At 43.2% G+C, this 18,847-nt stretch overlaps 1 protein-coding gene and 1 long non-coding RNA gene across 3 annotated transcripts in view; both read left to right on the forward strand.

Moving 5' to 3' along the window:
* The window catches only part of LOC132979843 (uncharacterized), a 700,158-nt gene that overhangs the window by 499,180 nt on the left and 182,131 nt on the right, over nucleotides 1-18,847 (forward strand). The window lies entirely within an intron of this gene.
* The window catches only part of lsamp (limbic system associated membrane protein), a 347,849-nt gene that overhangs the window by 296,078 nt on the left and 32,924 nt on the right, over nucleotides 1-18,847 (forward strand). For both annotated transcript variants that reach the window (XM_061045657.1, XM_061045656.1), the window contains one exon: nucleotides 12,383-12,508. In XM_061045657.1, the coding sequence (XP_060901640.1) occupies nucleotides 12,383-12,508 (126 nt within the window). The remainder of the gene's footprint in view (nucleotides 1-12,382; nucleotides 12,509-18,847) is intronic.

Below are 18,847 nucleotides of genomic sequence, written 5' to 3' on the forward strand. Positions count from 1 at the left end.
CTACACTGCTACGCTTCACCTGCCTTGTGTGTTTGTCGTTTTCTTGTGTGTGAACTTTCCTCGCTGATGCTGAGGTCAATCCCACTGTTAGGCCTTGATCCCGCTTTTATCACCACGGGCTGGATGCGAGCACAAACAGGAAGGATTGCTCGGGGACAGGACAACACTGCTGAACAGAGTGTGCTATGTATTAGGTGAAATTGCTCATTTTTAACGGGCGGCACCATTTTCGAGGACCGCTGTGGTCTGGTAATGACTTCCAACTATTAGGGCCACTTAGCCCCGTGAAGGGGAGAGAGCAGTGTGAGGATTTTCGTTTGTGTTTTGTGTGCTCCTGGTGTTAGTCAGTGGCACTGGCCTGCACTCAGACACACGCTGAGATTTCTGCTTTCAGAGGCTGCCCCATGGTGCAGTTGTACCAAACTTAGCACTGCTGAGGCACCAAACTACTTCCCAACCTTTACTTTTCCCTCGCTCAGGACACCGATGTTTGTGAAACCAAAAAGTGTTGCTACCTCATTTAAACCTACCGTTCATGATGTTGTGCATAAACTGTTTGAAGGTGTACAGACAGTCTGTATTATTACACAACACATTCTACCTAGGGCGTTCATCAAAGAAGCTGGAAGATATCTTTTGTGTCTGGATGAGAAGATGTCAAAGATGTTTGATAAAAGCGTCAGTTTTTGACTTCCTGCGATAAGAACGTGTAGACGAAACTGACGACAGGTTTATCAGTCTTACCTTTACTGTAAGTGTTAATTAGCCAGACAATGAACTAACGTGCTAAGCTGATAACAAAGTAAGTTTAGTAATTATCAGCATGTCAGATTTTGTCACTGTGAACACAGATTTCCGCCTCACAGGGAATTTAGCCTATAGCTGTATTCTGTGAGTGCTGTCATATACTCAGTTTGAACTGTCACAGATATGCAGGAGAGGAGTTTAACGCCCTTATTTATTTATTTAGATTGTTCTCTGAACGCATTGGCTGACATCTGTCCTGTGCTTTGTCTGGATGATGTCCTCATGCACTTCCTCGGTGCTTTCTTAGCGAGTGAACTTGGCTGTTTCTTCTCCCAGTGCCCACTCTCCTACCAGATGTCTGGTCTGCTTTTTAGTCCCACCATATGTTAGCCAGTGCTGATGCAGTGCTTTACATACCAAACCGTCTATGTGACGGCAGAGTGCTAAACAGCTCTCGTGATGGAGCATATGTCTCTTTGGATGTCTTTGTGACGGAGCTCTGCTTTTTAAAATGCTGGGGTTGGGAAAAATATGGTGTTGAAAACTGACTTTTTTTATGATTTCTTTTTGGGGCTTGCTGTATTTCAAAATAAAAGCAGGGTTGTATTCAAACAGCCAGTGAAGTACGTTTAGCTTGAGACAGTACAAACATTCAAAATAAAAGCGTAACAATTTTTAATTTTAAATACAAAATAAAGGAATTTCAAACATGCTATTAAAAATGTGATTAATCACGATTAACTACTAAAATCTAGTGATTAATCATCATTTAAGAAATGTAATGTACATAGCAACTTGAGGATGTTGCTTTTGTTTGAAGTTATTCCACATGTAAGTCCATGTGTGTCTTTATGTTTCTTTTACAAGCACACATTCGCTCTGTAATCAAAACAGAGGCCCTGGGAGAAACTAAAAATACACCCCGCTAATGAGAAAAAAATGCTTATCACTTATGGAGGGAAAATATTTACGACTCTTCATTACAATACTCTGCTCTCCAATGCAGGGGCGTCTCACAGCAGCTGAGTGCTGTTGAGTATGTGCCTCTTCCTGACACTTTGATGGCTCAGCTTTGGATTTAATGGGAAATATTTTTTTCCCTGGGAGGGTCTTTGAGAGTTGGCACTGGTCGGCTGCTGCAGTGGCCACAGTGGCATATAACATATGGGCTTGTTATCTCTCCTCAGAGCGAGAAAACACTTTCCAAACACCAGCCACTTGCTCATTAGACTGCAGCTCAAGGCAAAGCAAGGACACAGCAGGGAGGAGGACAGAAAATGGAGGAGACAGAGAACGAGTGACAGTGATGAGGCAAGAGTGGAAAAGAGGGAACGACAGTATAAGAAATGCAATGCATTATGGGAAGGCAGAAAGGGATGTATTGTGTAAAGACGTGTGTTGTAACAACTGTTCACAAAATGAGCAATAGCATCCAAGCGTGCATGTTTACGAGGAAGAGAAAAGGGGTTGATAAGAAAGGTAGTTGAAAGGCAGCGAGAGTGACACGCAGAGTTTTTGAAGAAAGGGCAATCATGAACACAACACTCCCAACCAGCTGGTGAAGCAGCGGCAGCCGCACCTGTGAGCCGAGTCTGGGCGTGTGTGTCTGTGTACGGAGCACTGTGGCTCGGCTTCCCGCTGAGCGTGTCAGGTGCTCTGCACTTTACCAGCTGTTAACGGCTCTTCACCCAGCGGGAACCAAGATGCTGGTTGAGAGCTAACAGATCTGGAACCCAATCAACGCTAACACAATGACAGCTCGTCGTTTTCACGTTTCTGAGCCGGTGACATGGCCAAAGTTTTCTGAAAGTGCAAACTCTGCCGTCGATGACCCAAATCAATATTTCTGCTCAGTGTATTCATGAATGCCTTTTTGGTTGCTTAAAGCTGCTCCCATGTTTAATTCTCGAATTGATCAATACAGTCAAACATTAGTTCTATCTTCGGTTTACATATGTTTTATTTCCTTATGTTTATTATTTAAGCTTTTTAGCAACAGAAAATAGTTAAAAAATGGCCCAGAGTCCTTTGTGGGAAATGGTTAAATGGACTTGAGCTTGTGTAGCAGCACTCTTCTAGTCTTCTCGACTACTCAAAGCTGCTTTTACAGTGCAGGTCACACACATTCACACCTTGATGGACGAGGCTGTTATCTGTTTCCCATCTGTATTAACTTATTTAATTCACATGTACTCACACACATCGCTGGTTATACCAATCATGAGCAATTCCAGATTTAAGTGTCTTGCTCAAGGAACCCCAACCTTAAGATGAGAGATGACTGACTCAACACCTGAGTATTAACCGTCTTTATATGTCATCTTTTGATCAAGCAGCTGTTCTTAAAGGAAGAAACCTCTTGTTAGTTTCCAACTTCTTAATCCCTTGAGACCAAAAACACTTCCACTACTTTGCATGTCTCTGTCAGGCTTCATGAAAGAGTCGTGCAAACCTTATCCAATTAATTCTGATGAGTTTATTTTTTTAAGCCTGATCAGAATCCATTTCCCAGCCGGGGAGGTGTGTACCAACAAGCATTTTGCCCTTGGCTCTTGCCCTCACTGTGTGAAGGAGAATAAACAGACATGAGGCTCCCTGTGACAGCTCGGGTCAGACCTGTGCTAACCTAACGTTCATGATACTGCCTATATGCCACAGGCCAGCCCTGACCAGGAGGGTCTAAAAGAGATCCAATAAAAACAAGAACTTTTTCATTCATAAACGGATTTTATAATATAGAAAAATAGTGTACACATATATGTGTGACATTTAAATGATAAACATCATTCAAACAAAATTCATGTGTTGGGCTTTTTTTGTTGTTGCTCCTTCTGGTGCTTTTAGTTCTTTGACTTGTTTCTGCACTGATGTACTTTGTACCGTTGTGAGTCGAGACTTGCCGACGTCGATCCAGTTGTTCCTTTGTCATTAGAATGAAAGTGGTCAGAGTTGATCAACACGGCTGCAATCCAGACGCTCTGGACCCCAGTCTGAGGTGAGGAAGCTAATGGCTGCTAAAGAAGAGGTATTGAGGCCGCTAGTCAGGGGAGAGGTTTGAATCGTTAATGGCCACATACACACACACACATACCCACACACGCACACACACACACACACACACACACACACACACACACACACACACACACATATATATGCATAATGCACCCTTAGTGATGCACAAGACACTCACCCCATTAAAGGAGATGCACTTTGATCTGCTGTATTGCTCCAGCTGGGGGCATCTCAGGTGAACCGCTGCGCTGATTGCTGGTTTGACTTTCACGACACCTCCTTGAGATCCTTTTAAGATCAGAGGAATTATGCTGAAAGGCAATCTGAATGGGACAATGAGTCAGGCGGTAATTTGATCGACCTTTTTCTTTAATGCCTGAGTGAACAATGAGACGGTATGTTGCTCCTTTGAACTTCTAGTTTCATTTCAAATTTGCATAACTCCCTAAAATACTGTCTGGGTTTTCTTATGATCGAAGACGGGACAGTGGATGGAGTTGGAAAATCAGAGACAGAGAGAGTGCGGAATGACATGCGGAAAAGGGGCCACAGGTCGGATTCGAACCCTGGCTGCCCGCTAGGACGATTATAGCCTCTGTGCATGGAGCACAATAACCACTATGCTAGCGTCACCTGAGAAGTGTTTTGATTTGAGTGTAGGTGAGTGTGTAGGTTTGAGGCTGGACCGAAACAGAGGGGCGTCTATGGTTCTGTGTTGATACCCGTGGTAGAATGGTTCCCCACCTTCCGACTTCCAGGCAACCTAGGCATGCCCAAACCAGCATTTAAGCCTTGTGTATTGTGTAATAAGAGTCTCTTTTCTTCAACAGTAGGTGAAAACCAGTACAAATAAATAACAGGGAGATCAGGGACGTCTTCGTTTAACCTCTGCTTCACAGGTCTTTCACCCACACCAACCTCCACCACCCTCATCCATTCCAGCCAATGAATGAAGAGTGAGGTCAAAGTGTAAAAATGGCCAACAGACTATAATGGGCTCCCCCCTATAGGCCACTAGTGTTCTAATTTTCTTACTTACATGCAGCAGCAGCAAAAGAAAAATTTCACAACAGCACTGTTTTCCTCGGTGAAGCCAAATTTAGCTGAATCAGCCGTTCTGGCTGAAACCGGAAACGGCCTTGGAGAAAGAAAGAGGAGGGGATGGTGTTTTTTTTCCCGCGGTGGGAGGAATATGGGAAGTGTTCGAGCATGAAAACACATCCAGACTTAGCTGCATAGGTGTGTGGGGTTCGAGGAGTGCGTGTGATCTCGTCCAACCCTGGTCTGGACAAAGTGACATGATGAGGGATGGTATGTGGAGGTGGAAGAACAAAGGGCAGCGAGTGGTATTGAACAGTGGAAGAAATGTTAGCTATAGCACAGATTCTGTAACCTTGGTTTTAGCTTGTCTAGCCATCTTCGTCTTTCTCATTATCATGAGTTGTATGATATCCTAAACCTCTAAATCATCTCAAGGCTTGAATGCAAAAAATCTGCTTTACCTTTTTTGGCGTTGTGGGTGCCAAGCTATTAATCCCGAGAAGGCAAAGGATTTACTGAGGTACCTTTGTACGACTGAGATAAGAACCACGGCTTAGATGGAATACATAAACACAGACATTTTTCATACGGGTGAGCTGCCATTAGTCGGTATCATGGAAAAAAATAAAAACACTATCTGTTGGATTTTTTTTCTCCTCCTTGACCCTCCCTGGCTACCGGTGTTGAGCTTGTTAGCAAGAAGCTGCTACATCTTTCTACTTTACACCTCTGTTTTCCCTCTTTCAGTGCAAACACCAATTAAATGTTCATGTGATTTACGAGGTTGCTGCCCTTGCGGAGAACCCTCGTCTGAAAAAAAAAACCACACCTTCAACGCCGACTGCAAAAACCATCTCCTTAATTAATCACCTCCATGTCCCCAAGTAGAGCGAGGTCTACACACCGGGCATGGATGGAAACGTGAGAGGTCTCAAAAGTAGAAAATCCTTTCTTCAGAGAAACAGAGAGAAAGCTCCAAGTTTCCCCCCCCCCTCCCCGGCTTCAATCTTCGCCTCCAGCAGGCCACTGCATCTGTCTCGTATCCCCCACTTCCTTTGAAAGTTTCACAGGCTGCCTGGGCTTTTTAAGCACTGCCGCTCCTGAAGGCTACAGATGGGATGGAAAGGAGGTGGTGCCTTCTATTCCAGCTTCCCCCCCTTTTCTCATCCTTATCTCTTCTATATTTGTAACAAATGAGAAGGCGTAGGGAGACCCACTAGCATAGCCTGGCCACTTGAGTTTCCTCCTCTGCAGCACTATCAGCCCACTTATTACACCCTTTGCATTCTCTTTCCTTAAAATTCTGCAGCCAGGCCGATAGGAATTACTTTGTATGTGTGTCGCTGCACAAAACACACCCCGATGTCTCAGATCAAATCAGATCAGGGCTCCTCTATATTTTGCATGCGGTGACACGAGAGAGCGGGCTAAATGTGTGTGTATGCGACTCATGCAATGCAGAAGTATCTTGTCGTTACATCGAGAAACACTGTCAACATGAATAATTGAAGGGATGAACGCTGGATATTAACAGTGAGTCACACAGGAGCATACTGCCTAAGCTGCAGAAAACAAAATGTGTGTTTATGACTGTCACGTGTGTGTGTGCGTGTGCATGCAGGTGTGCATGCGTGTGTGCGTGCAGGTGTGCGTGTGTGTGTGTGTGCGCGTGTGCATTACTCAGAACTTAGACTACATCTGACGGCTCAGCCACAAGGCTTAGTGTTAATCTAAAGAGATATTCTTTATCAACACGAGCACATTGCAGACATTTGGAGATGTAGCGCAGCGATTACCTTTTCGCTCCTTTTTTTCTTTTGGCTTTTGAGTCGTTCAGTAAGTCGGATTTTGTAAAAGGGTGCACATTTTAGTGGCAGATTTATCAAAGATTTCCATGTAAGAGGGGGTGGGTGTGCTTCTCCTCTTCCTTTCACCTGAACTAGCCAAATCCAGTGAAAAGGATTTATTATAGTCGTTCCTTTTTCAGCACTTGAATGGTCAAGATCCCTTTTTAGTTTCTGCAATAACAGATTTGAGGTAAAAGGTGCCAAAGTACAGTGATGCAGAATAAGTTAGAAAGACCAAAATAACACACAGCTAATTATTTTTTAAGTCAATTATATTCAATCTCAGATTTTTGTCAGCAGCATCCCTGGTGGCCGACTCGCAGGTTATATTGTTCTTTTTGTGGCCTTTGAATCCGAGGTTTTGCAGCGACCTTGTTTTACGGAAAGTAAGTAATTGGCAGTAAAGCTTCCAAGCACTAAAAGCTAAAAGCTAAAGAGCTGCGAGTGCTCTCTCCTGATTATCTTCTAATGGTTTCAAATTAGCTGAGCGTAATCGCACGCCTCTTCTGCACTCCCTGCCACATCACTCCTACAAATGTCACATTGAGAGCCAGCGGGGGGTAAATGTAGGAGGGAACAGAACGAGCCAAAGGGGAAACGCACTAAACAAGTCAAATGGTATACACAGAAGCAGTGGCGGTATGGATGATTTATTGCTGTTCCACACTTTAATGTCTTTGTTCTAAAGGAGCTGTGACTGTGCCTTCCAAGTGCTTGTACCAAATGTAAACTTCACTTAAGTTTCTGTTACGTTTGCGCTGCTTCTCATTTCGGTGTCCATAGACTTGCATGTGTTGTGTTGTTTTGACCAATATCCTGCAGTGGTGCGAGGTACGAGAATGAATTTCACAGTCAAATCCCGAAGCCGTCTTGTTGTTTATTGTTTCCTGTTTGTGTTCAAAAGGATGGTGGAATGGGGTTTGGTGCAGTAATCCTTGAACCATAATGAGCACTTTAGCGAGAATATAAAGCAATCTGACAGAGTGCAGGTGCGCCAGGCTGCATCCTCTACGATGCCTTCCCTGCTTCAGTTCAAAGGTTAATTTCATGCTCGGTACGTTTGCATCACCGAGCGAAGACTTTGGCATATTTTTGAAACATCAGAGAAAAGGAGCACCTGTGGGGGTAAGAGATGGAGAGCAGAGGGGGAGAAATGCAGAAAGGGAGAGAGAGGACATGGTGGAGCTCTCTTCTTTCTGAGTAGTGTTTCAACAAGTTGGGTCATTCTTTCTCTGAAAACACACTGAATCATTCTGTAATTTGGCATGTTTGCTGTTATTTTGCAAGTGTTGGTCTTCTTTCTCCCTTGACTAATGGCCTAGTGGCTACGTCACTATCTGTGTATGGAGGCTTTAGAACTCCAAGCAGGCGCTGGGATTCAAGCCCGACATGTGGCTTCTTTCCCACATGTGATACGCAACTGTCCCTGACTTCTTACCCAGAACGTCCACCAGATACATGTGCATTGTGTTTCCGCACTGCTCCATTACGGCTCCATGCACCCTCGTCCGTCAACACCCACAGGCTGCAGCAGCACAGCTGCACAGCTGGAGTGCCGTGTCAAAGGAATACCCGCGATACCTTTACAGGTTCACTCGGGACGGCACAAGATGATACTAAAGTATTATCAGTATAAAACCGTTTAAAACACAAAATCAAACACAAATAAGGTCACTGTTCTTTCTGAGAATAAACCGGATGTTTTAATGTTGTTTCCGTGTCTGACTTCCCTTCACCCTCGATCTTTTCTGTGCTGAATTGATGCGCAGTGCTCTGGCATCCGGCAAAAAAAAGATCAGCTTGAGATGGACTGAAAACGCATCTGGTGGAATTGAGGCTTTACTCAACTGTCCTATCAAATGAAGTCACCTGAATGGATGGAACAGTAAAGATCATAGAATGAAACGAAAGTGCTGCAGAGCTTTACAACACATTTAAAATAAGGATTATAGCAGGTCACCCTGTCTGAGTTTTTATTGGCTGTTCATCGAAATGTAACCTTAAAGAATCATTCTCAGAGATGTCATCAGAAAATAGTCTTGATGGCATGTTAAATTAACCAGATATGAAAGGAGAATATAATTGTGCAAACTTAACAAGATCAGCGCTTTATCGCCTCCAATGATGAATAAATGAGGTGGCTAACTTGTCACATGGACGCACAGAGCTGCCTGTGGCGCTCGTTCTCTCTGTCTTTCTCCTTCCTCCACGCAGGCGCACACTTCATGCACAAACCCACAAACACAAACTCTCCTTCCTAATTACTCTTCCTCCCTCTGCTCTTCCTCCCCCTCTCTCGCTCTCTCTGTCTCCCCATCCCTCTTCCCTTCATTTCTTTGATGTTTGAAATTAGAGTTGAAAGCAAGGTCAGTGTATTTATAACATTTTCATCAGAGATTTATTATTTTCATGAGGATTTGAAAAAAAAATCAAACCAAGTCCGAGATCATTAGTCGGAGAGGACCTGATGTTTTTTTTTTCTCTTTGGGTGGTGCAACCTGCCAAACTTGAAGAGGGAACATGCTCCTGTAGCTGCTGTGAGAACAATGAAATCAAATCAGAATAAAGCAGAAAAATAGATATTCCCCAAAGGAAGCCCGAGTGTATTTGTGAAATGGAGCATGCACATTTCTTTTGCACCCAACCTGACGTTGAATGTGGATGTTTTTTTAAGCCCGTGCTGCAGTTGATACCATAATTCACACACTCACGCAGCCGTAGGGAAAACATGAGCGTCTAGTGCATTGTATCTCTAAGGACTGCATCCGTCCTGCAGCAGCAGAGGTAAAGTGCTTTTCAAAGAGCTGCCCTTTCCAACATTGTTCCTCGAAGGTTGACCTATGACTAAGATTACCATTCATTCTTTTCTTCTCCACCCCCCCCTTCAGCGCTGGCAGCTGGACGCCAGGCGCTATACTTTGTGCTGAAATGTCATTCACACTCCTTTTCTTCCCTACATCCTTCCCTTCTACTCGTCTTTCCTCTTCCCGCCTATTCATAAAGGTGACAGGGTTATCAGACTGTGAGCAATTGTTTCATACCAGATCCATTTTTATCTGTGCTCCCCGGGATTAATTCTGCGGTCACACATCCTATTCAGCCAATCAACTTTCCAACCCAGCTTTAGTTGTTTTCCGAGGATGGGGGGAAAAAAAGCCAATTGGATTCTTTGTCACCTCAATCGAGTGCTGCCTGCGCCCGGCTATTCCATCTCCTCATATCTGCAAAACACATCTTCATTTGGTTTGGTCATTTGACTACAGCAAATAGCTCTATATGGCTTCATTTAAAATGCTGTGTGACACCGTGGTGACAGTCCTGTCAGGCGGTATTAGAGAGATGGGTTTACTCGGGGATGTTGTGCGAGTGTTTGTGTGACAGAAAGATGTTAGTGTCGGTACCGTTAGTGATGCTGCACACAGACAAAGCTTCAATAACAACCTAGCCGGAGAAACAATCTGAAAGAGACAAACAGTGGAATATTGTTTCTTAGAAAACACGGTCGATAAGAAGGAGCGGGGAGCAGCTTTATTTCAATTTCAACACGGCGACTTCTATCAGATTGAGATCGCAGATGAATTCCCTCGTGATCCACTCTCGCAAAATGTGTTTACAACTTGGAACTCTTAAATGGTTTCCGCATTGATTTTCCATATGTGTTTTTGTTATAGCCAGATAAGCACATACAGATCAGTGCTGTGTAGCATATCCAGATGAATGTTTTAAAGCGGCCATGTAAAGGTTTGTGCTACAAAGACACATTCCTTTGTAGGGCCACAGAGTAACTTGAGCGGAGCAGTTTGGGGTTCAAGTGCCCAACAGTTGTTGATCTCTAGAAGTGTCACAAGCTTTCTGATTCTCATTGTGCTGCTGCAGGTAACGCTTGTGTTTTTTTCTAGATTAGCATCCTAAACCTGCTGTTGACATTTAAAAGGTTAGATAAATATGGATGAGTGATGAGTGTAGAGAGTGCAGTCTGTTATTTTAATCATGGCAATTACATTTGATTACACCACCGTGTATCTGCAGGTCAATGACACACACACACACACAGTCTGATGCATCGTTTGTATTTCAGAATGGACCATTGAGCAAATAGACGTCCTTAATTCACATTTCACCTGAGTGACAAATTATATTCAAGGTAGAGTCACTAGCAGTATTCATTGCAGCTTAAATACTCAGCTTTCAAACTGGGCCCCTCCTCCTGGGCTCTTACCAGAAGCTCACACTCACTGCAGCACGTAGTGTGAACGTTTACTGCTGCACAAGCTAACCGCCCGTGTTTGTCACCTGCCTGTCCAACAGAAAGCAGACCAACTCTGCCTCCCGGTGTGAAAGCTGACACAAGGTTCACCCTTGTTTCAGAACAAGCTTTTTCCCCTTGGCTTTTTGCCTCACTATGATTATGTTTTCTCTTCTTTGCCGCTACGTCCGCGACCGTCATACTCGCCCAGTTTGAATCGAATCTAATCGTGGAATTGTATCCACTCCCAAACTCACCTGCTGCGCTGTCATTGGCTGGAGGAAACACACCAGCTCCTTACCCAGAAACGTCCCATGTCAAACCAGACAAACCAAAACATCAAATGACAGTCACCACCACACATGTATGGAGGCCCATAAGTAATGATTAAGTGACATTACTTTTGTCTTTATTTTAATATCCTTTAAAAAAAAGCGGAAGTTTATACAAGATAGACTAAACGGCTTAAAGTGTGTTCAGCTCAAAGTGATGCAGATCCCTCACACATACACACACACACACACGCACGCATACCCTGAAATTAGAATAAACTACGGAGAAATAAGTTACTCATCTTTGTTTGCCTGCTTTGTGCACGTCTCAACTTTCATCCTATTCCAAAGTCGTCGATCATTATTTGAATTTCTACCCTCGTATCTTTCTATACAATACTTTATCCCAATGACTTCACCTGCAGTTTGTGAAAACAGAGATGTATGCCCTCCCCATCTTCATGATTGATTGCATCTTTGCTGCTGACTTGCTTCAAAGCCAACGGTATCTCTTTAATTCATCCGAGTTGTTTTCTGCCAGAGTAAAGGTTTCCCTCTCTCTCCCTCTCTCTAGCTTTCTCTCTGTTTGTGTGGGAGTGAGTGCAGAAGGAGTGAGGAGAAGATGGTGATAGCGGCGCAGGATGATCATTAAGCACTGCGTCGAGTTGAAGTAGCTCCGTGTTACTTTGAACATCAGTGTCACATACACACGCATAAAAAGATTCTTTATTTCACCTTTAAATTTGGGGTTGTATATCAGAGCTGGCTTTCCTGCGAGTACGTCTCTAACCTCGGAATCAGCGCCAAGCGTCTAGTGTGTCCCCGTATGACAAGAGAAGCAATCTGTTTTCATGAGCTCAGGTCCCGGGGCGGGAGATTAAATTGCTTATTTGGATCCTGGATTGAGAAAGTTTACTGTAAGTGCCTCTGAGGGCTAAGCAGGAGGAGAATAAAAGGTTCTGCAAAGCTTTTCTTAACTTTTCCTTGCACTGAGAAAATCAAGGTCAGCTTGTGTTTACATTTAACCTTTGGTTATAGCCAATAGTTTCTATGAAGGGATGGTAAACTATGTAGTGGGAGTACAGTAGCTGGCATGGTTGAATAGCTGGAATTTCTACCGGAAAGGTCTTTCTGGAAAGTGTGTGTGTAAAGAAAGACGAATTACTCTGTGACATTAAAAATCTTACCTGATATTATGTCTCTTGTGTCTGCAGTTCCAGCCAACATCTACAAGGTGTCAGAAGACATCGTCGTGAACGAAGGCAGTAACGTGACGCTCAGTTGTTTGGCGAGTGGCAGGCCGGATCCTGCAATCACCTGGCGGCTGCTCAACCCCTCAGGTAAGAACCATCCAATCACTGCTCATTACTGTTTAAGTCAGCCTGTTTGAGTCTTTTCCAAAAGTGTGAAAGATTCCTTCCTTTTTTAGATAATAGAAGAAAAGGAAGTCAAATATCTCTTACAGCATTAGTTCTGATCATGCTCTACTTAGGTGTTCAAAAGATACCAAAGAGCATGCACAAAGTTTCCCTGACACGTCACAACAAAAATAACCATCCTACCACTATGGCCGGATATCAGGAATCAGGAACTTAGGTCATGTCATGTTGTCTCTAAGGGGAAAAAATAACATATAGCACCTAAATGGCAGATTGTTGAAAAAGCCTCAGCCATTCTATCAAACTGTACAGAGATGGGCTAACTGTCTAGTGCTCTAAAGACTTACACACGTCTTGTGAGTGACCCGCGACCCACTGCCAAACGTACACAGTGCAATAAGCAGGCGACAGGGTCTATCTGAGACGCTGCTGTGCCTGTTGAAAGTTGTTGACAGTTGAGCTTCAGTGTTTATCCAGCTCTGCATCGGTCTGTAAACCTTTCTGTGTTCTAACCTCTCTCTATTTTTCAAAAGCATCTCCAATATTGATCCTAGTTTGAGCACGTTTCTGCTCGTGGAGCTTATTAGAAACATGCAGAGGCTTTTTAGGTCGGGTACAATCACTTCTATCTGAACCACTTCTCTTGCCCGCTTCCATCGCTGCAGCACCTGTTGGTTTGACCTGATAACTGCTCTCATATCTGGAAAACCGAGGGGCGTCCAAAACGGCCGTGTGGGGGTGCCTTAAAACCGCCTACCTTCTCTGGTCCAAACAAATCTAGAGCATTCAGGACCAGAATCTAAAGTTAGAAGGAGGACATACTGGCTGCTGTGTTGTTGTCAGAGAAGACAACACTTCAACATAGCATGTTTCCTTAATGTCTGATCATATAGTAAGATCACTTTATCATTTCACTCAGTAGATATCTTACAGATTGCTCCTTTAACTCTGGAGAGATTTTTTTATACCCGGTGTGTACATTACGATTGTAGAAAAGTGGAATGTCAGCTCACACTGTGCCACTGAATCGTTTATGACGCGCGACCAAGCCATCACCATTTATGTGCTCACACAGGAAGGAGCTTTTTCAAATGTCAATAGAAAACTCCCACAGATGGAGGTCGAAGATCTGTGTATTTCAGTTGTCTCATATGGCTTAAATACACACACTGGGAAAAACACTCACTCTGTCTGTGACACACGCACGCACACAAAAGGTTACTAGCGGCTAAATCATCAAAAATATTCCCTGTCAGCTGGAAGTCCGCAGATATTTCCTGTCAATTTTTCTTTCACGATATGAGGGGGAAGACAGATTTAATAGGCATGCCTGCGTTGCCATGGTGATTTCAGACATTGTCTGTCGATCTGTGCAGGCATTTGATCAGGAAAAGAAAAGTCCTGAAGTTGGGGAATCGGCTCGTAGGTTGAAATTTGGCCCAACTACACAATCATTGAAAATCAAAAATCAGGTCTAAATCGGCTTCAAAGTGTAGCGCTAACGACTGGCTTTAAAGAGGTTATATTATACCCCTTTTCCAGCTTTTCAAACAGTCCCCTGTGGTCTAAATTAAACATCTGCTTTGGTCAAAATATAACATGAATCAAGCACCAGAGGAGGTTTGTGACCCTGTATAAACCAGCTCTCTCAGAACGCTCCGTTTTGGTGTGTGTGTCTCTTTAAATGCAATGAGCTCCCCCTCTGTAGCGAGAATAAAAATGGCTGACCTGCGCAAATGTTTTGCTCTAGGCTGGGGGTGAAGTCCATGGGTGGAGATACCAGAGAAGGGGATTTTTTTTAAACCAGAATCCAACTGTGACATCACAAGGCGAGCAAATTTGAAACAGAGCATTTTTCTCTGTGTTGTAAGACTAATGCAGACCACAAACAAAGGACTGGATGGAATTATTTCACATTTTGTGGGTCAGTAGACACTCAGGTTACCCAAATATATGTTCAGAAACACTGTAGAAGTGGATTTTTCATAAAATGTCCCCTTTAGGTTCCATCATGAATGGATCTCATGTTGTGTTTCCTCATGCTAACAAAGTGTGTACAATCCTCGTGTTGGTACATCTCTCCGTGTACATGTCTTCAGATTGTGGTGCCAGTGTTTCTTTAGAATTAAATCCAATTTCAAAGAAAATAACAATGTCTGTGCTGCTGATAAGCTTGGGGCGTGATGGATGGAGATGCTCGAGTTGACAATCTCTCACTTTGATAGCAACCTTATGCTGATTGAAAGCACTTCTATTTGTGTCTCTTTATCAATTGTGTCTCATCAAATGTGCCGTCTTCTCTCCTTCACCTGGATGCTGAACAGGCTGGATCAGTGTATCTGCTTCTTTTGTCTGTTTGCATTAAAGTAAAGAAAGGTGATTTGTTAAGCCTAATCCTGCCAGCTATGTGGATCCTGCTGGCTTCTTTACAGAGCTCTGGATGTGAAAAGTGAAAGCTTCCCTTCATTTCTTTTTTTTCCCTGTGAAACTGGAGAGGAGCCCTCCAGGTTCAGATTCTTAACAAAGCTACTGTGTGTAAAGCTCCTTTATAAGTTTAAATAGACTTTGTTCCATTAAGATGGATGGAGATGTGGATACAGAGAAAAATAGTAGAATTGTTCATGCAGCAAGAGACCGGGCCTTAGTGTCTACGCCTCTGCAAGTTTCTGTACTTTTCCTTTCATAAGGTAGCTTTTCTTTTTCATTATTCCCCCGCTGAAGAAGTTGTGGGCAGACCACCTTCGGCAAGTCTGTGTTCTTAACTGAACGAGTCTGAATGGTGAAAGTGAAGCAGTGTTAGAGAAGGAAAATCCTGCCGTTGTCCTGGCAGGATTGCATCCTGTAAGTCTCTACAGACACATATGGCTCCAGAGACGGGTGTTCAGTGTCTTTTGCAAAACACTGGCGCTGTTGTTATTTTTGTTGTTGTTCTTTTGCGAGTGTCTTTCGCCCGAGAATCCATAAGTCTTACCGAGTTCGAGAGCGTGTGTGGGACTGCTGAGAGAGATAATGATGTCTGGCAGCCTGTGGTCTCACCGCTTCACGCTTCTGCCTGCCTGGGCGGTAACGCAGCTTCGCTCTGCTTGTGAGGCTTTCTACCTTTAAAAAAAATTAAAATTTGCTGCAGCCACAGATGTTCATGAGTCACACAATGCAAGTCCAAGTCGAGACTAGAGAGTGTTTCATTTAGAGAGTGAGTCAAGTCTCATCTGAGGATCAGGCTCGAGCCACGATGTAGGTTTCAACATACAAACAGAAACAATTTCAATACATATGAATTATATATTTACAGTTTCAAGAGTTTAATGGAAACTACTTTTGATGGCACAATATTCTGTTTTTGTGCAGAAAATTGTAAATTTGTGCAAAAATGTGCAGGTTCAGTAAAAGCAGTGTTTAATAACCAGTCCAGGTCAGGACACAGATCAGCATAAAGAGGTGCAAAGAATCCAAAAACGGCGGGCAAAAAAAAAAAACAAGAAGGTAGGCAAGGTAAAAAAAACACTTAAAGGCTCACTGGAAGAAAAATTCTAGAACTAGGCGACACAAGGAACACACTGTGAACTGGCAGCATGAGGGAGGAAACACAGGGGCTGTGTCCGAAATCACTCCCTCATTCCCTCCTCCCTACTCACTATAGAGCGAGTTATATGTAGGGGACTATATCGTGCACTCACTCAGCAAAATAAAAAAAAAACATTTCAGACACGACTCGCTCACTTGCCGGCCTCTGACAGTGACGTCATTGTTGTCGCTCAACTAAAACGTGCAGCTTAACAACGGCCAAGGATCAACGGTAAATAACAGCATGACTTTAAGTGATAACTTCTGTTATACTGAGTGTATTTTCACAAAACATTTACAATTAATAAAGACTTGAATTTGAGATATAATGAAACATGTTTATTCCTGCTCACAGACTTTGGTCTCTCGTCTGTCATCATCATGAGGACAAACTACCGTCACTAACGTTGATGATCTTTGACTCTGTATTAAAACTGATCGTAGATTTCAGGAAAAAAACGCTCCAAATAGGAACTTTATTGTGTTCCTGTGTTCACGCTGGTCGCTCCTCCCGTCCGTCTGAGAGCAGTCGAGTCACTGGGTGCGTTCGAATTGTCCCTCTTATCTCCTTTCACTATCCACTTTACCTTAACCCCGGAAGCATTTAAGTGGCGGCCATGATAAGAGCCGTTCGAATTCTGTAAAAGTTAAGGAAAGGTGGGTCAATGCTTCCTTTATAACCTCCTTTAGCATAGGATACACCGGACCATCCTTTACCAAAGGAGATGAGATATGCCGCCCCACAATTCCTTGCGGTCGCAACATTTAAAGCGAGTCGCACATCCGACCGTTCATGAAAATGAACGATGATCATAAAGTGACACAGATCATGAAAGGGATAAAAAGAGACATTTTTATCAGATGATGTTTTATTCAACATATTTAATTCACTTAAGAATGCTGTGCAGTTGTACATTTGTATGCTTAAAATATTATGTGTAGGCTATCATAAATGTAACAATTAATTTCATACAATCATATTTATTTTGATGTTGATTTCTGAGTGGACAGGAAGCTGATGGTTTCACGTTTGTTACTTGTGGCCTGGTAGTCTATATTGCTTTTATTTAAATCCCAACCTTGTGTTAATTAGGATTATTTCACCGGCAAGAAGGCACAGGGGAAAGGTTTTTAGATGCGCTTTTTGTAGTCCATTTTCAGAACATTGTAGTTTCAACACCGGACCCACATCATTAACCTCCGCCGGCCCGTCGCATTAAATGACGTGGACTAGTGGAAAATGTGGTCGGATTGTCAGAGCAACGAGATCGTCTTTCCCAAAGTCCTTTATGAATTCTCCTAACATCTTTCCTTAACCTCATGACATTTTCCACGGGGTTAAGGTAAAGTGGATAGGGAAAGGAGATAGGAGGGACAATTCGAACGCACCCAAAACACCACTCTCTCCACAATGCATTGTGGGATACATTGACTGGACTATATAGGGTATGACCATGCTCACTCAGAATTCGCACTACAAAATGGCGCGCTCACCATAGAGTGAATAGGGAGTGATTTCAGACACAGCCAGGGATTAAATACACAGACAATCAGAGGATAATGAGACACGGGTGAGCACAATCAGGGCGAGGGAGTCACAAGGCAGGAAAACATGAGGAGCAGATTCTGAAAGACAGAGGCAAGGGTGAGTACAAAATAAAACAGGAAATGACAATAACACTAAAATAAATGGACAGAAACAAAACATGACCTTCTGTACCTTTCCTGGTTGTGTCACTAATATGACAGCTCTGTTTGCTTCAGCGTAAAAGCATAAAGGTGGATTAACTGCAAAGCTTTGTGTCGGTGCTGTTGCAGACTCCGTGTGATACATGCTCATTTTCTCATCATAGAAACACACCAGCATACAGATGCATACAAATACACTCATTACCAAGTGTAGGAAATCCAGCAGAAAGAAAAACAACTATTTATGCAATCGGAGCTCTCTTTACAGCCGACTGACAAGACTGTAAAACTGTAGACTCAAACAACTTAAAGTGACAAAGTGCCGATAAAATCCCTGAACAACATCCAACTGCAGACTGCAACAAGTCAATTCTGAAATATATAGCTGTGGTAAAGTTTTGTCTGCTAAACTTGTTTTTGTTCTCAGGGGGGCTCTGTAAAAAACCTCAAACAATCCCACACAACTCAAATCACCTTGGCAACAAATGATGCCTCCGATGGCGGAGTCGAGCATCTCCAGCTCACTGTGTCTGAACTGGTAAATGCCAATGTTAGGATATGTTTATGAGACAGTTAATAGGAGGGTTTCTCAGGGTTTCCACATTGATTACTGCTGTCGTCGGTTTTTACGAGGCCATTCAGGCTCAAAGTGCTTCTTCTCGGCTCTGCATCATCTCTGTTATTGTTGCCTCCGCTCTGTCAATCAGCTCACTCATTAGATTATCACCGATACGTTTGGTGTTTTAAAGAGAAAATGGCAACGATTTAAGGAGTATGTAATGTGCTGGGGATAAGTTCACATCCGTCTATACATATTAGACTCAAATCAAAGGAAATGTTTGTGTTTGATTGAGACAATAAGTCAGGGAGGTTATTGCTCGCACATCTCTGAGCTACGTTTTTTTTTTTCATTCAGGGCTCGTGGAAGTGCACTGAACTTCTCCAGAAGTCTCTTAATAAATTGTGGTATCAGTCCTTGCGCTGAGATTTGTGAACCTGCTGAGCATAGGGCCATTAGATGAAATGAGAATGACTGTAGTTGGGAGA

The sequence above is a fragment of the Labrus mixtus genome, chromosome 9 (genome assembly GCF_963584025.1).
Source record: "Labrus mixtus chromosome 9, fLabMix1.1, whole genome shotgun sequence".
NCBI lineage: Eukaryota > Metazoa > Chordata > Actinopteri > Labriformes > Labridae > Labrus > Labrus mixtus.